The sequence below is a fragment of the Pristis pectinata genome, chromosome 28, assembly GCF_009764475.1.
Source record: "Pristis pectinata isolate sPriPec2 chromosome 28, sPriPec2.1.pri, whole genome shotgun sequence".
Classification (NCBI taxonomy): Eukaryota; Metazoa; Chordata; class Chondrichthyes; order Rhinopristiformes; family Pristidae; genus Pristis; species Pristis pectinata.
Window position 1 is genome coordinate 14,066,692 of NC_067432.1, and position 27,317 is coordinate 14,094,008.

A 27,317-nucleotide genomic window follows, 5' to 3' on the forward strand; every position below is an offset into this window, starting at 1 on the left:
CCAGAATTGTGGCTTGTGATGTGTTGTGACAGTTATCCCACCTTGCTTATTAGTGCTGTGAATACTGGAACCACAAAACAAAAGTCTCCAAAGCTGTGAGATCCCTGGGATAAACTCCTTCCTATTCACAGCTTTCAGATATGAAGTTGAAGAGCAATCAGCCATTAGCTGCTCTCCTGTTTCATCATAACTACCAAGAGCGACATAATTGCCAAAACACTTGCTGTATGTCGCAGCATGGCTTCTCAGTGCCCTCTGTGCTCTTGACCAAAACTAAGATCAATTTCATGAGCAATCTGTTGAAATAACACTTGTAGTTCTGGACCCTGTTATGATTCATTAAAATACAACTAAAAACCCAGTCCAAAGATCTTTCTTTGATTTGAGGAGTGATAGACATGGATGCTCTTCATCCAGATGGCCCAATTGCTCTGCACACAGTGGAAGTCTTGTGTGAAATAGTAATCCTGCACAGCTACAGTGCTGTAATTCTAGTTTTGGAATTCCCCATGTTACGAAAAACCTAAAGCAACAATTGTAATCTGTTGTAAATAATTATCATGATTAAGAATGATCTGATGTCTACATGTAAATCAACATAATTACCATTTCAAAGATGGGTCCAAGAAAAATATAGAATTAAAGTGCTTCATTACGTACCAAACAGCATCATACAGCTGGTATGTTGACTATTATCTGAAATTTGATTTGTTTATTATTTTATTAACCACTAATAAAAACTGCATTTACCACAATGTTGCATTATGAAACATTTTAAAAGGGTATAAAAAGCACAATTAACAATTGTGAATTTATTGCTGAATTTCACAACTCTCTGCTTGAATGTTCAATATTAAAAACTGATGGCAATTTTTGTGTTATTGTACAATATCTAAATTATTGCAAGTCTCAAATTTAAATGCTGTAAAGTTGTACTGTGCATATATTTGCCATAGATGTGTGTATCTTTTACAAATACACTTGCAGAACATTCACAAATAATTACACAGCAATCATTTACTCAAGTTTGTGTACAAGGAGTTTTTTTGGATTTAGATTATTTGGATTGTTTATACTGTAGCTACTAGTCCAAGAATGTCTGCGTTCATTAAATTTCTGTGTGGTCTGAAGAATTTGGAAAATGTAGGTGGTTGAAGGATCCCAAGAGCATTTTAAAATAACAAATTTGGCAAAAGTGATGGTATTCTCCATGGGATGTATTACAAGGTCGGGCAACAGTCTGCAATATTAGTGCCACTGCAAAGTGGCAACTACCTTGCATGAATGTGGCACTAAAACTACAGTATAAATGTAACCTCCATGCATTCTGACAGTATCAAACTGGTTCATATATAACAAATAAATCTCTAATTCCTAATGGAAAGAAAGCATTTAACAGTTCAACATAGAAGTTGCAGATATATTTAAAATACTGTATTAGATTTTGTGCAAGTATCGAAATTATTAGAGTTTTATCAATATGGCATTAGAGAAAATTGTCTTGTGAACATCTCAAGAATTAGTAGCTGTACCAGTTACACATGCATGAATTGCTATCTTTTGCATTTATTCAGCTGGTAAAAATTGTAGACCATATTTCTTTAAAAAGCCATTTTCCCATGTATGCAAATGATGATCATGTGGATTATAGGATATCATTGTAAGCATTTCATTTGATGATCTTAAATCAAAACTTACGTCAAGTTGCTTCTCTTTCAACAAATCAAATGCAAAAGCTATTTTGGAGTCCTTGGTATCGGTGAGGTAGAGGATCCCACGTGCAATGAATGCATTCCCAGCCTTTGATTTGGGGTAAGTGGTGTTAATATTCTGAACAATCTCAAATGATTTTTCACTGATTTCAATTTGGCCAACAATTATGTTTTCATCATTATTAGAAGCATAGATTATCCAAAGTCCACTTTTATCTGCAGTTAAATCAAAATATGTCTTTGCATTTTGAAAGAGATAATTGCGATTGTTGTGCAAAGCATTTTCCATTTTCAATCGTTGAAGCCGTTTCCCATCAAGTGGAAATCTAAAGCAAACATCAAGAAAAGTTAGTACACTTGGGTGTTTCACTACAACTCTTTTCTGAAATCTTTGTGTAATTTTTTGTTTGAAGTCCCATCTTCCATCAATTCTGGTGAACCAAAGACTGACCATGTATTTTAAAACCATTATTGTGAATGCTACCAGTAATGCAATGGTATTAATCAACAGTTAACATGGAGCAACAAATTGGAAACTTGATTTTCTTTAACAAAAAAGTTTACAGGTAGTCAAGGCTGTAGCTAATTTTACATTTCCCAAAGTATTTTGTCAACTCAGTGAAATGCTTCATCCACAAAAGGAGGAGATAGGATCAACATCTTGCACATCCACGCAGGAGAAAACAAATAACACTTCAGTCAGCAGGACCAAGCACAACACCCATTTTAAGATGGAAAGCAGATGTTGAAAATTCTAATAATCAATCTAGAAAGTCTCCATTGTTATCAGATTAATTATTTTTCCAGAAATATTAGGATCCCATTCACTTTTGTGGGTCAGTGCAGTTCCTATGTACATCAAATTGCAAGAAACATACTGGTTTGCATATCCTTATTGACACAAAACTTGTACAACTATATTCAACAGAAATTACTCCACTTGCTATATGAGAGAAAACAAGCAGCATCAATATATTTTCCCATAGAGTAACCACCACCAATTATGTGCATTGGTGATGTGGATTTCAAATTTAGGAGAAATGTAAAAAAAAGGATTTCCACTTGCGTAATATTTTCCATGAGGTTGTGATATCTGAATGTGCAATGTAGTTGGTCAATGATTCACTTTGTATAATGTAGGAAATTCTAAGGCCAATTTCTGTATAGTAGTAAGGTGATATCAGTTTTTTTTTATTTGAGAAATTGGCTGGAACTGGGGAGAGTGCATTGGGGTAACTCGATCACATTCTTTGGTGGGGGGAGAAAAATATGCCATGGGATTGGCGTACTTGCCACCTTGGTTAAAATCTCCTATGAAAGACGACACTTCTCAATAGTCAGCTCAGATATTTATCATCAATGTTTGAGGTGGGGCTTGAACCTGCAACTCTGCAGAAAGAGTGCTATCAAATGATTCATGACTGACATAAACTGTAGTAACATGTACCAGCAGAAACTAAGGCTATTGTATTCTTAGAATATTACAGTTCAAGCTTGATGGTTGACATAATCATAAAGTGAAGTTACTTTCTCTAATGGCATCAGAAGGAAGTTTAGCAGACACAATCTGCCCTGTTTTATGCATGCCTATCATAACCAAATGTCTAGTTCCTAGATGTACAATTGTTTAATGTAGAAAATGGTAATAAAATACATAGAAAATAATAACTGCAAAGTAGTATTAAGCACTTTAAATAACTCTTGCCATTGTAGGAATAACAATGTTAAAAAGTAAATCATTTCAATTGCAGCTAAAGATATTTTTATGCAATCAGGAAAATATTTTGTATTAAAATTGAAATGGGGCTAAAGCTAGTTAAAGAACTCGTTCATCTGTATCTAAACAATGTTTTTAAATTTATGATAAATTATGCTGCAAAGTTAATGGATTTGTTAACCTCATCAGAATATAGAACCTACAAAGGCAATCTGCAAGTCCTCCTTTAAAGGAATTTTGCCAGCAGCAAATTGTAGGGATCCAGATGACAATGAAAATATTTCCTGATCATTTTATACTCATTATTGTTCTATAAAAATACAATTAAATGTACTCACTTTATAATATTATCAGATCCTCCTTTGTGATAATAAATTGAACCATTGTACACTGCATGACCACAGCCATGAAAGAAGTATGGTAATGTTATAGTTTTGAAGTCAGTTCCATTCTTAAGTGCTTCTAAATTTTCATATTCTTTAACTGTCAGTCCTATAAACAAAATGCAAGATTCAATAACAATCCTTCATTAAAAAAAATACATGGCTAAACTGCCTTAATAATAATGTTCAAAGTAAACTGCACACATGAACCCTAATGCCTTCAAGTGGCAAGAATGTCACAGACTAAAAGGTAGCTACTGTGTACAACTCGGAAACCAAGATGTACAAGCAGGGCAGAGATGAGTCCCAAAATTGTGAAGACAAAAATAAGGTAACTTCCAACATTTGGAGGGGTACTGTAAACAGTTGAAGAGTAACAGGCCAATGTCTGTTTGGAGCCTGCCACTGGAAAATTCAATAGTGCCTAACTGAATGGCCTTGCATGCTATCTATTACATCTTTCTTTGCAAAGCAGATTATATCTTGGAGGGGGCTCAAGTTGAGTTGGAGGTGCTGATGTTGTAGGGAAGAGGCTTTAGCACAAGACCAAGGCCTTGGGTTAACAGAGGGCATGGATCAGTGCTTTTGGCATCCTTAGGACCTAGGACTTGTGGACTGTGGCCTGTAGAAGCATTCATTCATAAAAATATCAAGAACTAGAAATGACTTAGTTCTTAACTGAAACCTGTCCTCTGCATGCCTGTGGTCTCAGTGAAGCGGTTTATGGTATACTTGTAGGCAAATAAGCCATGTACTGTACATGTGACTCGATAATCATCACATGTGTTGCAAGTGCATGTGGTGGCTGTTGTTCTCAAAGAATTAATACATGCTCTGCTGTTCCTGGTGGCTCCTAGAGGTTATAATAAACACTGCTAACCAGCTCTACCATAGTGGTTTGCAGAGTGCCTCATAATAGCTTACATAATTATTTGATTTTCAATGTTTGATTTAGTATTAGGGAAACTCAGGTACGTTTAGATGGTTGAGCTGTTTGCAACAAAGCATATTAGTAACAAACCTGAAAAGTGTTCAACAATCCAAATCTGTTCATTATGCTTCAGTGCAGGGTCTTTCATCCATGCTCCAAATGTGTTTTCTATCTTTGTTACATTGTAAGGGTCGTCCACTGATTTTATGGTACGTCCTATTCAGAGATATTGCTTAAGAATTAATGCAAAAGCAACACAATTCAATACCATAATTAAGGCCAAAATAGGATGAAATAGTACCGGCTTTCTTTGAAAATGAGCTCTGTATTTTTTGTGCAGATGTCCTTCTGATTAAACTGTCGTCATTTGGTTCAGCGTGGGCTTCACCTAAATTTGAACACAATGGTGAGGCAAGGTCTTCTCAAATATTGAGTGCCACATTCCCATGGAGGGCTCAAATGTAAAGGTCCATTACCATAGCTGACCAAGTTCTGTTGTTTCCTGGACTTTCCTCTGGAACCTGGTGGACCAGGGGGACCTGGTGGTCCCGGTGGTCCGGCTGGGCCCGGTGGACCTAAAGGACCTCTCTGACCTGAGGAAGAAGGAATTGCACAGAGAAATGTAAATCTGTCAGTAACTGTTCACTGTTGATGTGCATGGGTAGGAATTGCAAGGAAACAGTAACTATAAATGCTATGTTAATTTACACAAACCCCACAACCTGTTTTCTGAATAAGTGATAGAACTTCATTATTAAATCCATAGGACATCTTCATTGTATGTGGATTATCTCCCTAAAAACAACCAATATTAATGAAAGATGTCATATTTATACAGCACCTTTAACAACTTAAAGATGTCCCACTGTAATTAAAATACAACTGAAATGTCTTTGAAGTGTAGCTACTCTAAGAGTAGGAAACGTGGTTGCTAATTTGTGTGCAGCTAGCTCCCACAATTAGCAATATGATGATGACCATATCATCTTCTAGTGTGTTAATTGAGAAATGAGTGAACACTTCCCTGGCCTTCATCAAAATACCACTGTGGGTTCTCCTACCTCGATCTCAGTTCACACCGAAAGCACCTCTGAGTGTGCAGACTCCCTCAGCACTGGAGTGCTGTCATCAGCCAAAACATTTGTGATGCAGAGTGAAAGTGCCCAACAACTGGATATCATGAGGTTGGAGGCATCTCAAGGCACAAACTTCGATTAGACCGAACTGGAGAGCTGAACACCCCAGTCCCACAATCCAGTCAGCAGATTCAGGCCAGTGAAATACTAGCCAATCACAAAGTGAAGGCAGGAGTCTGGGGCAGTGGCACTCATGTTATTAATGAGGGGTCCAGCAGACCATGTTCATAGAAATAAGCTAACCTTCTGTAGCTCTCTTTGGCTGTGCCACCAGGAGACCTGGATGGAGGATGCAGTCCTTCCTGTTCTGCCCCATTCTGTTGGGGTGCCATTTTGTTTTTACTTTATACCAGCTCTAGGTTTTTATTTCTAGTGTTAATAATCCCATTTCAAAATAATTATAATCTTGATAATATCAATGTTGCCAAGTTAAGTTTAGTGCCATATCATGTGAATAAATAGATATCAGAAGTTAACATGTCCAAGTTTAAAACACAAATCTTAAATACAGGTAGTTCTGCCATAATGCCTGTTTCCATAACGCGAATTGGTTATAACACAATTGATGGATTAGGGAACCCTATTTGCATTACGTGGGGTGCATTGGTTAATGCACAAATGCGATCAGAAAACTCTGTTTAAATCTGTGGTTTGAAGGCAACCATAGCCTCTAGTGCTATAATGTGTCTTTCTATAATGCGAGCTTTCTTAGGAATGTAACTGTCGCATTATAGCAGAACTACCTGCATAAGAAAAAGGACAGAATTAATGTGTGTTCTCCCAATCTTCAGTCAATGGGAACCTTGACGAAACTGGGTAAAGACTTCTCTCTTGCTCAAAGTTTATATAATATTCTAGTGAAGAATCCCACGGAAATTCCTGGTACACTGCTGCCACCACACTTGTCCAGATTGTAATAGTGTCTACACTTCAAAGTGAACTTACTGCTTTGGGAACTGAGCATATCAAGGCTATACTGTAAAAACCCAGTGAGTATTTTAAGTGCAATTACATTATTACATCGCTTGATTGACTTTACTGGATCTGCTATTTTTTTTAAAAAGGCACCAACTTTTAATACCTTTATGAAAATGACCCAGAGTGTCACACCACTACATCATTCTACTTGTATTGGGCCTACATTCTGACTCCTGGTTTTTGAAATGACAGGTAACATCAGTTCTCAATTCTCATAAGTTCTAAAAATAAGTATTATTATGTGTAAAGTAGAATGTCTGGAGAAATGTAAATAATAGCTCCTGAAGTAGAGTTTCATTCAATGCTTACTGTAAACATCAGTCAAGTCAACGCTAAGCTTTTCCATGCATGTTTCCTAATGTATACTCCCATCTTGCACTGCTCTTCAAGCAGAACACTAAATCGTAAGTATACCTCGTAATGAATTCTTGAGTGGTGTCATTCTCTATGATATGCTGAAGGTGACTTTCAGTTGGCAGCTACAATAACCACACAGTTGGCGAAGTTGCTACTAGCAAGCTCGTTCCACAGCAGCCACAAAGGCTGCTACTGAAGCAAGGGAAAAGGTACAGTCAAAAAGGCTATGAAGACCAAGACTCATTGACATGATGCTAAGTAACAATAAGCACCCACACTAAGTCAACTATACTTCTCATCCTAGGTCCACCCAAAGAAACAATCAGCCTTCCCTTTCTGTACCATAGATATTTGGTAGGACTAGGAATGGGGCAAACAGCTGTCCGTATGTACCTGAGAATGACAACTTTCAGGCTGGGTCTCCAGTGTTAGTGCAGTGGCCAAAGGCCCCTCATGCTTTTCTCCTGAAAAGTAGGTGACCAGCAATTGAAAAGGGAAACAATTCAAAACCACTTTTTAATGCTTTAACATCAATTTCCCAAAACTCCTGTCAGATCCAGCAAGGAGTATATTCTGTAAATGGAATTAGCACAATTATAAATTTCATTACTAAATCTAAGGGAATAATTAATCTAAGGGAATAATTAATCTAAGGGAACCTCACATTGGGCAGCAAGCTTTAAACCTCCATATAAAACCTTATGGATTACCTTCTAAAATGATCTCATTGTGAGGTTCTCCTTTATCACCTTTTGGTCCTGGTGCACCTTTTGGACCTGGTAATCCGTCTGATCCGGGTGGGCCTGGTTCTCCTCTGTCACCCTTTGGCCCTGGCTCTCCTGGTTCTCCTTTCAGTCCTGGGGGAGCTGTGATTTGAAAGAGTGGTTTTGCTTTAATGTAAATGCTAATCAGTTGATTACTTTGTTATGAAAACATAAGCATTTATGGATACATAAAATAAGATCTTACACTTACAAAATCCATATTTGCCAACTGATGCTTTAGTGTTCATTGTTTAATAAATAATAATAACTATCCAACTATTCATATAATTTACTTTTTAAAATTTATTTCATGATAAATTTAACCTGGCCAATTCAACCAGTAAGAGAAAATAACTAGAAACACTCAGCAGATCGACAGCATCTGTGGGAAGAGAAGCAGAGTTATGTTTCAGGTTGATGACCCTCCATCAGAACTTGGGCCTGAAACATTAACTCTGTTTCCCTTTCCACAGGTGCTGCTTGACCTGCTTTGAGTTCCTGGCATTTTCTGTTTCCATTTCAGATTTCCAGCATCTGCAGTCTTTTTTCATTTGGATTTTCAAAGAAAATAAGCTGTCCAATGTTTCAAAATGTCTGTATTGTGTACTAATCAAGGGACTTAATGTTACCTGTCACCCACAGCTATCTTATCCACACAGTAAAGGACTTAGACTGGGCTCTGATGTGTCCCTTAGTTGGAATGAGACTGGAGATTATTTTCAAATTGAGTCGAGTTTATTGTCATATGCACTAGTGCGTGTATGCACAGGTGCAATGAAAAACTTGCAGCAGTATGACAGGCACATAATACTAGAGGCACAATATTCAGAAAAACTTATTGAAGAAAAGTTATACAAAAGAACTTTTTGTACTAACAACAGGTTGAGAAAATGTACCACAATACTCCTCTGTCTGCCCTTTCCTCAGCAATATTAATCTATTACAAATGCAAAGGATGACAGTTCAGTGGAAAACCGCTGAGGTGTAAAAGATTTGTTACCTTTTCGAGCTCGCTTGCCTTCCTTTCCAGGTGGTCCAGGAAGTCCAATGGGTCCATCTGAACCATTTAGTCCAGGTAACCCATCCAGACCAGGAGGGCCTACAGCAATAAATCAATGTATTAGTCCAAAATTAAAGTGGTGACAAAAACTTGTTAAAATTCTTTAAAGTTTTAAAGGACAATATTGATGTAAATTATTTCCATTTCTTACCTGGAGGTCCAACTGGTCCTGGTGGTCCTGTTTTGCACAAATTAGAAAAAAAAGAGATTAAAGTGTACCTTAATTACCAGCTTTAAATGTGAGAATACCATGGAGTTAGTGTTAAGCTGCACTGAGGATGGAGAAGGACAGATATGGGGAGTCCCTCTGATAGGGTGAGGCCAGGACTGCCTTGGGGATAAATATAAATGAAGTCATCTGGTCAGTAGGGAGTGCTGGGGGGCAATTAGGGAGGAATGAAATGATCCTTTCTGCATAAAACCTATGAAATGTAAGAGTTGTAAAATGTGGGGGTGTAGGACATACTGGGCAGGTCAGCTCCTGAGCTAATGGAGAGAGAAAAACTGAGGCAATGAGTTACCTGAAGTTATCGAATCCAATAGTGTCCTGCAAGCTGCAACTTGCCCAGACAGATGAGGTGTTGTTCTTCAAGCATATGTTCGGCCTCATTGTAACAGTGTGGGAGGCTACAGATAGGTCAGAGTGGGGGGGGGGGGGGAAGAGTGGAGAATTAAAGTGGCAGGCAACAGAAAGCTCAATGGTGACTGCTGATTGAATGCAAGTGCTCCACAAAACATCACCCAATCTGTGTGTAAATTCTCCAGTGTAGAGAAGACTATATTGTGAGCACTGAACACAGTCAGTACACCAGAGTAGAAGAAGTACAAGTGAATTCTGTTTCACATGGAAACACTACTGGGTCCCTGGGTGGTGGGAAGGGAAGAGGTGAAAGGACAGGTGTGGCACCTCCTGCAGTTGTGTGGGAAAGTGCTGTGGTTGCTGAAGACAGAAGAGTGGTCCATGGGGGCACAAAGAGAGTGCCCCTTTCAAAACACTGAATAAATAGGCGAGGATAAGATTTGTCCAATGGTGGAATCGCATTAAAAGTGATGGAAATTGCAAAGTGGTCTGGGAAGGTGTGAAAGATACTCTTATTATTGAGGTAATTTAGTGAGTTCAAACACACTGTGAAACTTTATTAATTATTTGAATTAATTAGTCCAGTACTAGTTGGGCATAATTGCCTCGGGGCCACAATTCTGTATAAAATTAATATAACCTTCAGAGGAATGGATTAATTAAGGAGAGGTAGCATGGTTTTGATAAAGCAACATATCCAATAAATCTACTTATTTAAATAAGTAGCTGAGAGCACTGATTAAAATTTCTAACGGGTGCTATGCATACAGACTTTCAGAAAGGTGCAATGATTAGTACAGAATGATAAGGCCCTTTTCAAAAAAAGTATTCCCAGATTTTGCTCCAAATGAGCCTCCTGGTTCCACGGAAGTACTATGGGCCACCATCAATCCAAGTGTATACCTCGTCCTTTGGTAATACCACAACCCAACTCTAAACTACACTCTTCCCACCTGGATACACAAGAGATGACAGATACTGGAATCTGGAACAACAATCTGCTGGGGGAACTCAGTGGTTCAAGCAGCATCTGTGAGGGGAAAGGAATTGTCGACCTTACAGGTCAAAACCCCTGCAGGATCGGGATCAGGATCAGGATCAGCCAGCAAGCAGACACTTGCTCAGGGTGTGTAGGCTGCTGGTGGTGGGAATATAAGGTCTTCAAGGTAGTTCAGAACAGACTCAGTAGGTTGTTGTCCACTTTACCAGAACACTCGCATCACTAAAATGCAGTCATATCTTAACCATATCATAAAACCTTGATTTGTAGGTCTAAAATGAGGAGGTACAGGACTGTGTGGTCCTGGTGGAAGGGCAGCATGTGAACTATTGGTGTGAACTTCAGCTAGTTAATAACAGGCCTGAAAAGACCAGCTCACAGCAGTAACATAAATAGACAACAAAAGTAGCTGAATCTGCCATCAAAAGATGGGTCAGAAGAACCTGTTTCTGTGCTATATAACTCTAAGACTCCATTGACAACGTTCCACAGGGGCACTGCTCACTACCAGCCTAATAAACAGTGGCACTTTAAAATGATCCAAGTGTTTCTCCTTCTCTCATGGAATATCACATCAGGCAATACTGACTGTTTTCTTCCTGGAGACTTCCAGCTATCTCCTCCTGTGGGATTTTCTAACAGCCCCTCCCCCTTCCCACTGACTATTTAACAGAACAACTTGCAAATATAGATTCTGGGACATTGAAATTTGACTATCTTACCTCTCAAATTCAGCAAAATGTCAAATGACCAGTGAAACAATCATACAGCATTGTTTAAACTCAAGTTCAATCTCACACGCTCTCTCATACATTCACAATTTCTCTCACACAATCGCTTTTCCATGCATGCAACAATCTTTCAAAATATTTTTTAGACTTTTTTTTAGATTGTGGGTGCTGCCCATATTTCAAAGGGCCGTCACTAAACAAAGCCACCCAAACACCCATTCCTTTTTGAAAAACACGATGATGCTGGAAGAACTCAGCAGGCCAGGTAGCATGGAGAAAAGCAGGCAGTCAATGTTTCGGGTCAGGACCCTTCTTCAGGGCTGAAAATAGGAAAAGGGGAAGCCCAATATATAGGAGGGAAAAGCAGAGCATAGGTAGACAAAAGAGGGGAGGTGGGGTGGGCACAAGGTGGTGATAGATGCAGGTATGAGATAGTGATAGGCAGGTGCGGGGGAGGAGGGGAGAGCAGATCCACCGGGGGATGTGTCAAAGATCCACTGGGGGATGTTTCTCCAGCTTTATCCATTCCTTTTTCACATGCATAATATTAAATTAATTCTCAAAGGCTTTTTTTGTTTTTCAATACTTAACAAAATAAAAGCTTGTAAATATGATAGAAGGTGACAATAAGCAAATTGATTATTTACAGGTTGAAGAATGTTTGCGGGTATGCATCTTGGTTTACTGAGGTTCAGTCTGCACATTACTGCTCTCTCAATGTACCTGCTGCATTGCCTCTGAATTCAGTTCCCTAAAAATGAGATCCATTTGCATCCTTACTGTTTACATTAATAACATGCAATTTTGTGCATGTTTGGCAGCATTTACACACATTTCCTGGTGAAATCCTCACTGGGACAGGCATTTCCATAGGAGGAAATTAACAATTGCTGACCTATTCCACTGTTAAATGTGGAATATGAGATGCACTGATCAACAGCATGAGATTCCATAAAAGTCCATTGTTAGAAATGTGCGTGCGTGGACATTTGTATGTGATCGAGTATATGGGTATGTGAATGGTTACTTGGAGGAGTTTGTAACCAAGCACTCTAACACAAAATTACTTACAAGAAGACCCTTTGTAGGAAGCAGAACTTGTTCCAGTCACTGCCCTTTATCTCTCCGCATCTCCTGACTAGGACTAAGGCAATGGCTGGCAAATTCCCCAACACTGTCCAAATTACTTCACTGGATTGTGCATAAAGCCCTGAATGCACGGCTTTCAGCATCAGCAGAACGGGAGCAGGTCTAACCAAAGATAATGGATTTTCAAAATCAACAAAATGTTTGTTCTAAAAACGATCCTTTGTGTGACTTATAAAGCATTACTTACTCATAAAACCATTTCTGGGAAGATCCCTTTAGAAAACCACCCACAACCATCCTTGTTGCAACAGGGAGGATGGATAATTTATTTCTGCCATCATTATCTCTAAACATGTCCATTTCCACAGAAGCAAAACCTTCCATCTTCCAAAAATTAAACTGATATAAGCATTTCCATTATGAGCTGTACATCAGATCTGCACCTCAGTGCCATTTCCAGTTAGCAGTCCATCCAAGTTCACATCAGCCAAGTCACGGTAAAACAAACATGCAATCTTGCAAGTTGTTATGACACCCCTACACAGCAATCCTGTCAATACTCATACACTAACCAGCCAATCTATGTATACTCCCACAAGAAGCCTCACACACAACACACTAATTAACCAACCAATTTTCTAAAAATTATTAAAATACAAGACAATTCTTGGGAATGACACATTTTATTCAAAGCAATGAAGAGCAGTTTATAGATAAGAAACATTTAATATCATTCAGCTTTCTGGTCTGATATTCCATATGAAGTGGGAAACTTTTTGGAAACATACCTGTTAAGCATATCCCTTTCGTGCTGTTGCATAAGTCCATTAATATTCGAACCTATAGAAAAATGTAACCATGGTTATATTAAAAATGTCCCAAAAAACTGATGTTACTTACCTACTGTGACATGGAAGGAGGGCACTCGGGCCATCAAGTCCAAGCCAGCTCTCAACAGAGCAATCCTATCAATCCTATTCACTCCCTCCCTGTCACCCTACCGCTTCTCTCTTGCACATCAACTCTCCTTTGATTCTTTTGCCACCCACCTACACCAAGGGGTAATATACAGTAACCAACCACCACACCTTTGGGATTTGAGAGGAAACCAGAGCACGAGACAGAAACCCACACAGTCACATGGAGAACATGCAAACTCCGCACAGACAGCGCCCGAGATGGGAACTGAACCCAGGTCACTTCAGCTGTGAGACATCAGCACTAACTGCTACACTGCCATGTTCTTTCGGAATTGTTCACATTCCAACAGCTGAAGTTTATTTGAGACATCAAAATGGCTCAGAATCAAACAGGCACCACACGTCTTCAAAGCAATCTTCTCTCATAAAAGCAATCATGATAAGGCAGCTGGGCACACAGATTGGCACACAGCAGCTGTAACAGCAGAAAGTTTATTGAACGAGTTACTGGCTTCAATAATGTTAGCAACTCCAACAGTAGGCTACAGCAATTCATCACATGCTCTGCTAGACCCATTATTTACTAATGAAACATGACAGGTAAAATGCTTATTAAACTCCAACCATGCTGCAGAGGAAACGGTTGTCTTCTCCATCCCAAAAGCTCTTCAGAAGTTTACATAAGTTGCCAACTCCGGGCACTTAAGGATGCAACTATTCAGCCACTTTAAAGTCAAGGTGAACCTGTTTTTCCTTCATTCACTTTTGGAATAAAAGTTATGGTGGGAATTTTCACAAGGTGTCTTGGAAGTAGTTTTATGGGTAGATAACGCCTTAGAAAGTTCCACAAAGGCCTGTTTTCAAAAGAAAGATTTTGCTGAATTTGAAACTGGGGGAGAGGAGGAATGAAATTGGTCAGAGCTGCTGTAGCCCAACAGCCCTCCATCACTGGATGTGTGGGGTGAACCACACTGGGCACTTCTTTTAAATTAATGGGGACCACATAACTGCAGACTATTGCTGAGATGTGTGGGTAACTTCCAGGAGCTTCTCTCCCTGTAACACCTGTTCCAAATATCTTTTTTTCCCATTGGTCTAACTAGACAGAAGAGGAAATTTTATTTCTGTAATGCTAACAGAGTTGCAAGTGATATTTAAAAATTATGGACAGGTGTTGATTAACAGAAAGACTGAGAGTAATCAAATTAAGCAGAAAGGGTGATGGATAAATATTGACGTTCATGGCTTAGACTTACTTTGACTACCTAACCTGATCAGATCCAATGGTTTGGAAGGGAAGAAATTAGGGTGGAAGGAACAGATCAGCATGCATTATCAATCCATTATCATGAGAACATGCTTTACCATGATTTCAGCTGTTTAAGGAAGGGAAGGAATCAGGTGGAGCTTGGAAGAAGACAAAATTTTGCAAAGCTTTCCATGTAACATTAAGGATAGTTGGCAGACAGTATGGCATCTCTACTGTTGAGGATTAACTAAGATTTGGTTGCAAGGAAAATCTGCTATTCTTGAGAATATAATTGTAATAGGTACCTCAGTTAAAAATAGTTTCATGCAAGAATTAAGAGAAACAACACCACACTGCTACTGATTGGTGCAACAAGAGACTTTGGATAACAGGCACTGAAGTTTAAGATTCTAGCTCCAGAGTAATCCTATCAAATGTTCCAGAGATAACTATGTTGCTTCCTTTGCTCCTTAATTGTATGATGCCTGGTTAATACAGTAAATTAACTCCTGCACCAGGTTGCTTTAAGCACATTATTGAGATTATTGACTCACATCTGTATTGCTAACACACGGTCCTGTAATGTATTTGAACATTAAAAGCTATATGATAATAAAGTTGGTGCTGTAGCTGTGGCCCCATCTTATGTCCCCTTGATTACAACATATTAACAATCCTTCTTTTCACTTGGAGGCATCAGTATTCAAATAAATTAAAAAATAAACTGAACTATGGTCCAGTGAGTTCACTACTTTGATCCCATCTTGCATTGAATGAGTGAGCTCAAAGACATTTTAGTGCTTTGGGTGAAACTACAGAGGTAATTGACTGAACAACAATTCCAATTCAGCTGAAATGGGTCCACTTCCTTTGAGCATTACCCCTCCTTTAAAACTACACCGAACCCTCTGTTCAAGGAGTGACATAGCTGGTAGCATTGCTGCCTCACAGCTCCAGCAACCCTGGTTCATTTCTGACCTCTGGTACTATCTGTGTGTGCAATTCGCACGTTCTCCCTGTGATTGCATGCGTCTCCTCCAGGTGCTCTGGTTTCCTCCCACATCTCAAAGATGTGTGGGTTGGTAGGTTGATTGACCACTATAAATCGTCCCCAGTATGTAGGCAAGTGGTAGAATCTGGGGAGAAGGTGGTAGGTGTATGGGTAGAACAGAGATATGATGAGCGCAAATGGGTTCTTAAATTCAATGGGCCAAAGAGCCGGTTTACAAACTGTCTAGTTCTATGATCCTCTATGAGAATATAATGATATTGTATTGCCTTTCAGTAGTATTTGATGGACTGGCTTTACCCATTAGAAAAAGCTTAAATAATATTATTCACATATGATTATTTATAGAACATAGAACAGTACAGCACAATACAGGCCCTTCAGCCCACAATGTTGTGCCGACCTTTAAACCTCACCTAATACTATCTAACCCCTTCCTCCCACATATCTCTCTGTTTTAAATTCCTCTATATGCTTATCTAGTTATCTCTTGAATTTGACCAATGTGCCTACCTCCACCACCGCCCCAGGCAGAGCATTCCATGCCCCAACCACTCTCTGGGTAAAAAGCCTTCCTCTGATAGCTCCCTTGAACTTCCTACCCATTACTTTAAAACCATGCCCTCTTGTATTGAGCATTAGTGCCCTGGGAAAGAGGCGCTGGCTGTCCACTCTATCTATTCCTCTTAATATTTTGTACACCTCTATCATGCCTCCCCTCATTCTCCTTCTCTCCAAAGAGAATGCAGAAGGAAGAACAAATGCAAATTACAAAATCAGCATATTAAAATATTAAATGTAGTATGAATTGAAGTTCAACATTCTTTGATAGGAGAAATTATTGCTTTTTGTGGCTGCTAATAAAATATATTTCTGGGTTGAACCACCATCACGAAAGCAAAAGTTAAATTTCGAACAGTTAAAGTCCACAGGTATTTCCGTGTGTATGGATTACATTATTCCACAAAGTAATGTGTTTCAGATACAAAAGGAAGAATCTAACTGCTGAACATGAATGGCAGATTTGTAAACGTGTAGCTTTCCCACATCAATAAAGCATCAATAAACTGATCGTGTTAACTCCAAAATATCTCTGGGATCTTTGTGCAACTAGAATTCTGCTTTTCCCTCAGTACTTCAAAGCTTCATTGTCAAAAAACATGAAATTATTTGGCTGTGAAGCAACTTGTCATTTTCTAAGGGCAAAGGACAGGAGTTTCCTCTCGAGCTCTTCAGTTTTCTTGGTGTGGTTCCCTTAACATCAGCATAGCACTCAAATTTCCCAGTTACCAGCCTTTAGTCTGCCATGTGATGTGGGTGTGGGTGTTTGAGCCATGTGAAGGTTGATGCTGTTCTGGTAAAGGTCAGGTGTCCTGGGACCAGTGCATTGCTGAGCCAAAGGTAATGCTACAGTCAATACCCCTACCTGCCAGAAAGTCTCTATAGCAGAAGGTCTGTCCCATTCTTAATGGATGTTGCTGGGAACAAAGTGCAAGTTGCACCAGTTACCCTGCTCTTCTATTGGGAAACCTGCTCAAAGAGCCTATACCAGGTTAGACCTGGCATGATTGCAATGGAGAAGAATGGCTGTAAGGGATTAAGGTATTAGTACATTTAGACTTTATTTAAACTTTAAATAAACTTATCAATTGTGTTTTAATAATTTATAATTTAATTTTACTATTTATGTCACACTAATGGTTTCATTAATTTTAAACACTTTGGAATGTTTCTGAATGTCAAAAATATTTATGTTTTGGCAACACTGACAGCCAGCTAAAACGGGAGAGTGGTATAGCCAGGTTTCAGTTTCTTTAGCGTGTCTGGGTAGTACTTGCTTTGAACCTTCCACAGGCCCAAGATTCCTCACCCACATGCAGATATTTACAAGCAGAATTCCTTGATATGGCACTGTATAGCAGGATGGCCTCAGGAGATTTGCACAAAATAAGTGCAATCTTCCTTCATGGGTAAGCGACAAGCACATTCATTTTGATGTGACAGTTCTGATACAACTTCAGGCTGACTCAGGAGTCAACCATATTGTGGATCTGAATTCAGATATAGGCCAAACTACCGGAAGGATCACAGATATCCTCCCTGAGGAACGTCAATGAGCCAGATGGGGTTTTTTAATGACAATAGTTTCATGGTCACAATTACTCAGAATAGCTGTTTCTAATTCCAGATTAATTAACTGAATTTAAATTCCCCAGCTGCTTTGTTGGGATTATGTACTTGCTGCTTCCCACCTTTAGTCCAGGAATCTTGAGACTGAATCTGAATCCCCTAATCAATGATTTAATGACCATGATACACCTCCCAACATTATTTATCTAATTCACTATGAACATACTTATTGAATTTGTTTCCACCAGCCTTTGAAGTAACATATGCCAAATCATAATAACTTGTTACTTAAAAAATATTTTCCTTTATATAATTTCTGGCTCTTTTGGCAATTGCACGATATCTGCATATCCTGCTTTTCTGAAATTGCTCCCACTAAGAAGAGTTTCTCCTCATCTACCCTGGCAAAACTCCTAATGGTACGAAATGTCCTTAATCTCCCTGCTCCATGATGAACAATCCTGGCCTCTCTGACAAATGAACCTAGACCTGCCCTTTAAAACCTTGACATCCTTCCTAAATTGTGATGGAGGATAATACACTCCTGACTAAAGTTAAAGATCCCACACTTCGTAGCTTTTGTTTTCACTCGTGAATTATATAGTTAAATTCCTTTTCTAACTCAAATTATATTATTTATGTAAACCATCAAATCTGCTCTTCAATAAACCTTTTGTTTTAGTCAGGCAGGTTTTCTTTTGCAATAATTACCAACTATTTGATGCATTATTTTGACTTGTACTTTGTTTACAATTGGAACATGTAAGATATGTCAATTGCAATGTTTTGAGCAGTATATGTAAGACAAGGTGCTTCCTGAGAATGTATGATGAAATAAGACCTAATAAACTGTTTCAATGGGCAGCAATCTTTTTCAGATCTCGTTACAGTGATTTACATGCACTTGAAGCATTCTTATGAATAATTCATTTTTTACAAACCACACTGCACGTCAAAGTATTCCCAGATGAAATCATAGTCCATAAATCATTGTCACAAGGAAATGCCTAGTTCATATATTATCAATAATAAAAAAAAGGGTGACTGTCCCTGATTTTTCAATCTGTATGTTGTGGGAACTGTGTGATCAACACTTAGATCAATGTCATCACTAACTGTTTATGGCTGTCTTCTCCGGTTGCAAACTTTTTTTGATATTACAATTATTTTTTTAATTTTCTGTTCAGTTTAACAAAATTTCCACATTTTCAACCCTTGCATTTTAAACTCTGAAAGCAACATGATAGACAGTTTGCACATAAAATTTATGTCATTTCTATTTGGGCAGCTTGTTTAAAACAATATTCAATGATTTTCTTCTGCCTTGTCAGTAAAATGAGATGAGAAAATAATTAATCTTTAATCATGTAGGTAGACATGGAAAAGTTTTTTTTAAGTTTTGCTTTGCTGTTATGATCATTGCTGCTGATATTATTCAAATACATCCAAGGGTAAATTTTCATTCTCAATACTTAGTTAGACTGTCCACCCTCTATAAAACTAAGATCTAAGTTTAAAACTAAGTTTATAAAACTAAAACTCACTTACAAACTATGCATATTGTTAAATAGTATTTAGTGTCATTTAATAAGAAAATGAAGGGCAATTAACAAAGAGAGGCTTGCATTTACATAGGATTTTCCATATTCCTTCCAGAATGTTCCAAAGTGCTTGACAGCCAGGGAGGTAATTTTAAAGTGTAGTCACAGTTGTGGGAAATGTGGTAACTATTTCCAACACAGCAAGCTGTAATGAGATAATGACTAAATACTGCTGAGTGAGGGATAAATAATGGCCCGAATATCCTGGATAACTGATCCCCTCTTCTTCAAAATTGTGTCATGGGCCTTTTATTTGAGAGAGCAGATAGGACCCAAGTTTAACATCTCATCTAAAATATGGCACCCCTGACAATCCAGCCTTCACTCAGCACTGCACTTGCAGGACTGGATGAGGTGATTTTCATGCCAAGGAAGCCGCGAGGGGATTTGAACAAAATCCTTTGGACTCAAAGGTGAGGCTGCCTGCACCTGCCCCCAGCTGCCACTTTGGTGCTACAGCACTGAGAGTTCATGGGTAGCAACTTTATTCAGTTTTATTTTCCTTTATTGCAGATGTTTGATGTACCCAGGGATCTTGGGGTCCCTAAAAGTGGCTGCACAAGTTGATAGAGTGGTAAAGAAGGCATATGGCATGCTTGCCTTTATTAGTCGATGCACTGAGTTCAAGAGTCAGGAAGTTATGTTACATCTTTACAAAACTCTGGTTAGGCTGCATCTGGAGTACTGCATTCAGTTCTGGTCACCCCATAACAGGAAGGATGTGGAGGCTATGGAGAGGGTTCAGACGAGGTTTCCCAGGATGCTGCCTGGTTTAGAGGGCATGTGCCATAAGGAGAGGTTGGATGAACTAGGTCTGTTTCCTCTGGAGTTCGGAGGCTGAGACCTGATAGAAATTTATAAAATTATGATGGGCAAAGCTGGTATCTTTTTCCAGGGGTCAAAATGTCTAATACTAGAGGGCATGCATTTAAGGTGAGAGGGAAAAGTTCAAAGGAGATGGGTGGAGCAAGTTTTTTTTTACACAGAGAGTAGTGGGTGCCTAGAATGTGCTGCCTGAGGTGGTGGTGCAGGGAAATACGATGGAGGCATTTAAGAGGCTATTAGATAGGCACACAAATGTGCAGAGAAAGGAGGAATATGGACCATGTGCAGGCAGAAGTGATTAGGTGTCGTTACCTTAATTAGTTCAGCAGAACATTGTGGGCTGAAGGGCCTGTGCTATACTGTTCCATGTTCTTCTATGTTTCCTTTTAATGCACTCGATAACAAGAGTGGTTTGGATTCAATGCATTAAGGGCAATCTGGTGGTGAACATTACATATCAGAGCCTCTGTGTACTTCCATCCATCCACTTAAATGAAGAGAAACTCAGATCTTTCCCTCCCCATCTTCCATATTACTCTGTCTGACTTGTCCATTCAATCAATCGCAATAGGAGGAAAAAGACATCCTTTAATGTTGAAGGAGATCACATGTAACCATTACCAGGAACTCAGTCTCATAACACTTCTCATAACACAGGGCCTCTGTCAACTCTCAAACCACTCCCATCAGTCCCATTTCCCACTTACTGCCCTGTGGTCTATACCCTCTCATATACCTATTAACTACCTCCAGCCCCATTTCTCCTGCCCCCACACGTACTAGTGACAAGTTACAGTACCCAACTGACCTACTAACACGTCATTGGGATGTGGGAAGAAACCAGAGCATCCAGGGCAAATCCACACGGTCACAAGGAGAACATAACAGACAAAGTTAGAATTGAACCCAGCTCGCTGGAACTGTCCAGTAGCAGTACTAACTGCGATGGCACTGTGCCACCTGATTTGATCTTTATTTTTTCTGTAAGCTGAGGCTTATTTTGTGATGGTGCAGGACCAGCTCCACACCACCATTCTTCTGGGAGGAAGCAACAAGAGAAAACTATAGACTGCATGACTGTCATTTCCAACCTATGGATTCCTTGTGGTTACCGCTCCCCAGTGGGAATGCCAAATTATCTCATTTACTAATCTCTGGAAAAACTCAGCACAGGTTTACCACAGGCAAAGAATAAGGGGATTTAAGTGATCACAAGGTGCCACCAGATTTTAACTTGCTAAAATTAGGCACCTTACTCCCTAAACCAGCTGCTAAGGTTACAATAAATAGACCAAAAATGATGATGATTGTAAGTCTGAAATAAAAACAGAAAAAGTTGGAAAAACTTAAAAAGTCAGGCAGCATCATCACCCAAAACGTTGACTGTTTCTCTTTTCATAGGTGTCGCCTGACTTGTTGTGTGCTTCCAGCGTTTTTACTTCAACTTCCATCACTTGTTCTGCAGAGCACCAAGAGGAAGAAGCCCATCTTTCAGATGCATTCTGCCTCTGCATCTCTTCAAAGAGTCTAAAGCCTCATGCATCACTGAGGTAATTACAGGGTCTGCCACAGATACTCAATTCAGCATCAAACTTCGAGATGTCTTGAAATTCATATAACAGAGACGAGTAGTTCATTATATAAAATTTGTATTAATGTGGTCCATAAAATTTGATCAGGTGTTTGAGTTCATAACCCTCCATTACCAAACCAAAAGAATGCTGCATTGATAAAAGCCCTGTTGGATGAGACTTTGAACTAGGGCTCTGGCTACACACCTTGGGCTTCACATGGACACCAATGATCTGATGGTACTATCTACGTGAATTTTGGTTTAAATTTAATCCTTCCAGTTAATCATCCGTACAAAGCACTTCAGACATTTCAATTTGATAAATGCAAATCATGTTAGAAATGAAGAAAAATATAAATCAGCACAACCTGGGAATAAACATTGACAGGAAATAAACCCTAAAGAGATTTTTCTGGGGCATACACATTTGGACAAATGGTCCTTTATTGTTATGTTTTTTAAGATACTAGAGAAAGATGAGATCTAAAGATGAAGATATGTAATGGTGTAATGTTGGATGTACAAAGAGAAAGTTTCATACACATAGATTTTCGGTCACGTAATTAGCAGCTATGAATATGAAGACTTGTTGAACGTGTCCAAGTGTTTTAATGAGCCACTGATGAAGCACTGCATGCAGTTCTGGACACCATATTAATGAACTAGTACCCATGGGATAGAAAATTGACAAAGTTCACTGGAATGATCAAAGGTCAGGCCTGAAATGTTAACTATATTTCTCTCACTGTAGATGCTGCCTCACTTGCTGAGTATTTCCAGCATTTACTGGTTTTATTTCAGATTTCTAATATCTGCAGCATGTTCCTTTCATTAGAAATTATAACTTTGTAGTTATGAAGACAAACTCAATTTTTAAATGCAGAACCTTCACCGTAGCTTCCTAACGTACTGCAATAATTATGATATAAAGTCAGCAACTACTTAGGAGCAGGGAATAATTATTTTATTCATGTTATGGGTGTAGGTGTCACCAGTCAATCGGCATTTAACACCCATCCCTTGCTGCCTTGAGAAGATGGTGGTATAATCATCTCCTTTAACTGCTGCAGTCCTTCTGTTGATGGCATTCATACAGTGTTGTTGGGTAGGGGGTTCCAAGATTTAGACTCAGAGACAATAAAGGAATAGAACTATATTTCCAGTCTCGGATAATGCGTCACTTGCAGTGGGACTTACAGGTGGTCACAGTCCCATGCTATTACCATGGTTACTCTCGGGTTTTGATGATACTACCATAACCCACTTTTATGACACTCTAGGGCATACTTTACTGTAACTGCACATTGAAGGGAAAACCCATTAATGGGGGCAATACTATGCAGGACATAAGTAAACAACAGGATAAATGGTCCATCTCCTTACCAATTAGGAGAAAAGTGAGTTCTGAACAGAAGGGTAAAGCACAGTGTGAACTCCGTGTCAAATCAGTTATGGAAAGAGAAATTAAAAGAAGGAAGCATTACGCCCTTTGAGGGAGGACGTACAAAGCACTCACAACCCTCCGCGAGAAGAAATTTTACCTCATCTTTCTCTTAAATGGTGACTCCTCATTTTTAAACAACCCCCTAGTTCTAACAATTAAACAATAATCATGTCATTACTTGACAGTTACTTGGCTTAACTTTGTCTCATTAAAACTATGGAAAGGTTGCAGGTAAAATGTCATTTTCCCAAAGCTAATAAACCACAAATCATCCACCGACTTATAGCTGTTCACAATTCACGGTACATTTCTTCCTTGCTGAGATTCTACCCAATAAAGACTTGCATTATTCAGGGGTACCATGCTTACTTCAGTAAAACCTGTCCTAATCTCATTCCCTGAAACATTCTGGATGGCAGTATAACTTGGAACTGATGTTTCAGTGCCTGTCTAGTGCTAATGAGCGAAGAGAAATTTCTATGTATGTCTGATTCACAGCTTTGTATTAAAATCCCTTAATGCATGTTCTGTAACTGTACTTAAAATGCTGATTAACACTTTTCAAAATACTCTGTCACATGTTGTCTTCATGTTCCCGAATTTCCACAAGAAATTTCAGCAGAACATTAGAGCCAGTGAGTTTTATCTCAGGAGTTCAGGTCAGCTAGTTTATCAAAGTTATGTCAACTTGGATTATTTTACACTGATGAGCAACAGCACCAAGAGTAAAATATTGTCTTGAATATTCAACTCCTACCAACGTTGAGCTGACTAAATGTTGAAGTGTTGACAGCTGATTATGAACCCATGTGGAACAATAAATAACCCACATTAATGAAATAATTAGCATTAATTGGGCCAACTATTTTTATCTGTTCTATCAACTACCTTCCATCCATAATAATGTTAGACATGTTCATTGATGATTGCACAATATTCAATTCTATTCACAATTCCTGAAAAAAATGAATTATCCTATCATTCCAGTCAACAGTCAGATAAGGGGCTGATAAGAGGCAAGTAAAAGGTACTTGGACAGGTACATGGATAAGAAAAGTTTAGAGAGATACGGGCCAAACACGGGTAAATGGGACTAGCTTAGTTGGGAGTCTTGGTTGGCATGGACCAGTTGGGCTGAAGGGCCTGTTTCCGTGCTGTATGACTCTAGGACTCTAATCTTTGCATTACACAAATGCCAGGCAATGGCCACCTCCAAGAGTGAGAACTTAGCGCCTCCCCTTGACATTCAACACTAACTCTAATCTTTATAATGGATAACACACTCAGGGGGGTCACCATTGACCAGAAACTTAACTGGACCATCCAGATAACAAGAGCAGTTCATATGCTATTGGATTTTCATCACAACATGGAAGGAGGCCATTCAGCTCATCAAATCCATGCCAGATCTCAAAGCATTCCCATCAGCCCAGTCCCCTGCATTTCCCTGTTACCTATTCTTTCTCACATGATCAGCAATTCCCCCTTATTGTCCTAACACTCACCTACACTAGGGGTAATTCACAGTTGCCACTTGACTTACATGCATATCTTTGGGATGTGGGAGGAAACCAGAACACCTAGGGAAATCACAGGGACAATGTGCAATCTGCTCACAGACAGCACCCGAGGTCAGAATTGAACCTGAGCCACTGGAGTCACGCGGCAGCAGCACCACCTGCTGTACCACTGGGACACTCCTCCGATACTCAGTTCAGATGCCGGGTATCTTGTCAGAAGTGACACCCCGAAGCCATTCCAGCCGTGAGAGAATTCTCCCAATGTTGCTGGATGAGTGCAGCTCCAACAGTCAAGAAGGTCAACACCAATTTAAGAGGCTCTTAAATTGACTTAAAAAGAGATATTTAAGAGACTCTTAGACACATGAATGATAGAAAAATAGGGGGCTATGTGGGAGGGAAGGGTTAGATAGATCTTAGAGCAGGATAAAATGTCGGCGCAACATCGTGGGCCGTAGGGCCTGTACTGTGCTGTAATGTTCTATGTTCAACACCACCCTGGACAAAGCAGCCTATCCACCAGCATAAGTATTTGTGCCTTTACCACCTGTATGAAACTGCACTGCAGCAATTCTCCAAAGGCTTGTCTGACAGCAAATCTGTGGCCTCCGCCACCTACAAGGACAGACAAATCGAATACCATCAACTGCAGACTGCCCGCCAAGCTGTGCAATATTCTGACTTGCACAATAACATCACCAGTCCTTCATCGTCGTGGAACTCCTTCCCGACAACACTGTGGGAACACCTTCACCAACAGTACTGCTGTGGTCCAAGAAGGCAGATCACACCACCTTCTCAGGGGCAATCAAGTATGGACAATAAGTGCCAGCATTTCCAAAACACACGCTATAAATGATTAATAAAAATATACAGAACAGAAAGCCTGCCTTGTCCAATTCCAGAGAGTTCCCGGTGCTCTCCATCACTACATCCAAACGTTACTTGGATGTAACACTTCATTCTGCATTCTGCTGTTGTTTTCACTTGTACTACCTCAATGCCCTGTTGTAATGAAATGATCTGTATGATGGCATGCAAAACGGGTACATGTGACAATAATAAGCCTATTTACCAATTTAATTTCAATAACACCATGTCTTTCATCCAAACTTCCACACCAATAATCAATTTTAATAATTAACTGAATTCTGGAATAAAAGGCTAGTTTTATTGCCATGAAACTCTCTTGTTAAGCTCCATCTATTTCACTATTGCTCTTCACAGAAGGAAATCTGTCATCTGTTTCCTGGGTCTGATCACCTAATATGTGTGTCTAAACCCACAGCAACTGCCCTCTGCAAGGATTAAGCACACCATTCAGTTCAAGGGCTGGTAGCGATGGGCATGGCATGCTGAGTTTGCCAGCAACGCCCACGTTTCACGACCAAAGTAAAACATTCTTATCTCCTAACTTGACCTTCCAGAGCTTCAGGCCAGTGTGGCACTCTTCAAATTCTGGGACACATCCAGCATTCCAGTTGCAACTTTTCTTCAAGTATTTGAAATTCTATTCACTTTAATTCCAAATGGCAGGCTGAATTCAAGTCTTCTATCCCTCGGTTAAATTACAAGATATTTCTTTTGAAGGATATGATTCCTTTGTAGGTTCTTGGTAGTTTCCAAAGGTTCCCGTGATTTGAAGCTCACTGCACTTACCGGGATCATCGAGTAAGTCATCATCACGATGGAGTCTTCAAGCTCTTCCTGGACTCCGGGGTCTTGTTGGCTTCGTCTATTGCGGTTTTTCTGCTCAGCCAGGTAACTGGCGTCCTGGGTCAGACTCGGGATAAACTCCAGGGGCCATGTCCCGGACAGTTCGTCCAAGCGGTTCTCCAAAGCTTCCACCTGGGACCTTAGGTTGCTGGATTGCAAGAAGAGGTAAATCAGTCCTGCGCAGTTTAAAAGGGTGACCAAGAAGGTCCCTGAGATCAGCACCTTCGCACTCACCGAACCAGACTGGCCCCTCGGGAGACTCATGTTCACACTCAGCCTCCGGGAGCAAGAGAGAGATCAGATCCCGAGGCTGAAAATAAATCCTCTGGAGAAATGCTTTTGCGTCCCAGAGCTGACGAACCCACACAATATTCGTGGCCAGTCCTTCTGACCACGGTACACTGGCGCCTGATTGATATGCAGCAGCGCCCTTTCTGCACAATGTCAGTCGTTGGAGGCTGATTCTGAGATTAGTCATATACATTTCATTCATGCCCGATTGTGGAAGTTACAGGCATGGCATTCAGTGTGTAGAGTCAGGCTTGCATCCATAGTCTGCAGTGCAGCCCAGCCTTTAATGGTCAGTGATATACTGTGTTCCACAGTCCAACAGGGAGAATTAAGGATTTTGCTTGAAACAAGTATTTACTCCCATGTGCCTGGTAATACTTTGCTGTATCCCTGATATTGTATTCCTGAGAAGATACTGCAATAATCTTCATATTATTCTGTTGTACTGACAACATCCTTTTATTTCTCTGCTTGATATCATCTGCAAGTAAATTGAAAAACTGCTGATGTTGGAAATCCAAAATAAAAACAGAAAATGCTGGAAGTACCCAGCAGGTTAGGCAGCATCTGCGGAGAGCGAAGATGTTCATGTTTCATGTCG

At 39.6% G+C, this 27,317-nt stretch overlaps 1 protein-coding gene across 2 annotated transcripts; it reads right to left on the bottom strand.

The window, feature by feature from the left end:
• Nucleotides 1–45: 45 nt before the first annotated feature.
• Nucleotides 46–26,801, bottom strand: gldn (gliomedin). 2 transcript variants are annotated; one of them, XM_052040310.1, is made up of 10 exons: nucleotides 26,369–26,801; nucleotides 13,227–13,278; nucleotides 9,190–9,216; nucleotides 8,979–9,077; nucleotides 7,925–8,080; nucleotides 5,220–5,336; nucleotides 5,045–5,131; nucleotides 4,834–4,959; nucleotides 3,768–3,921; nucleotides 46–2,038 (listed from the first exon to the last, which is right to left on the bottom strand). In XM_052040310.1, the coding sequence occupies exons 1-10, from the start codon at nucleotides 26,687–26,689 to the stop codon at nucleotides 1,567–1,569; spliced, it is 1,611 nt and encodes a 536-aa protein (XP_051896270.1). In that variant the 5' UTR covers nucleotides 26,690–26,801; the 3' UTR covers nucleotides 46–1,566. The 2 variants fall into 2 exon arrangements, with proteins under 2 accessions (XP_051896270.1, XP_051896271.1); XM_052040311.1 differs by lacking the exons at nucleotides 5,045–5,131; nucleotides 5,220–5,336.
• Nucleotides 26,802–27,317: the final 516 nt, after the last annotated feature.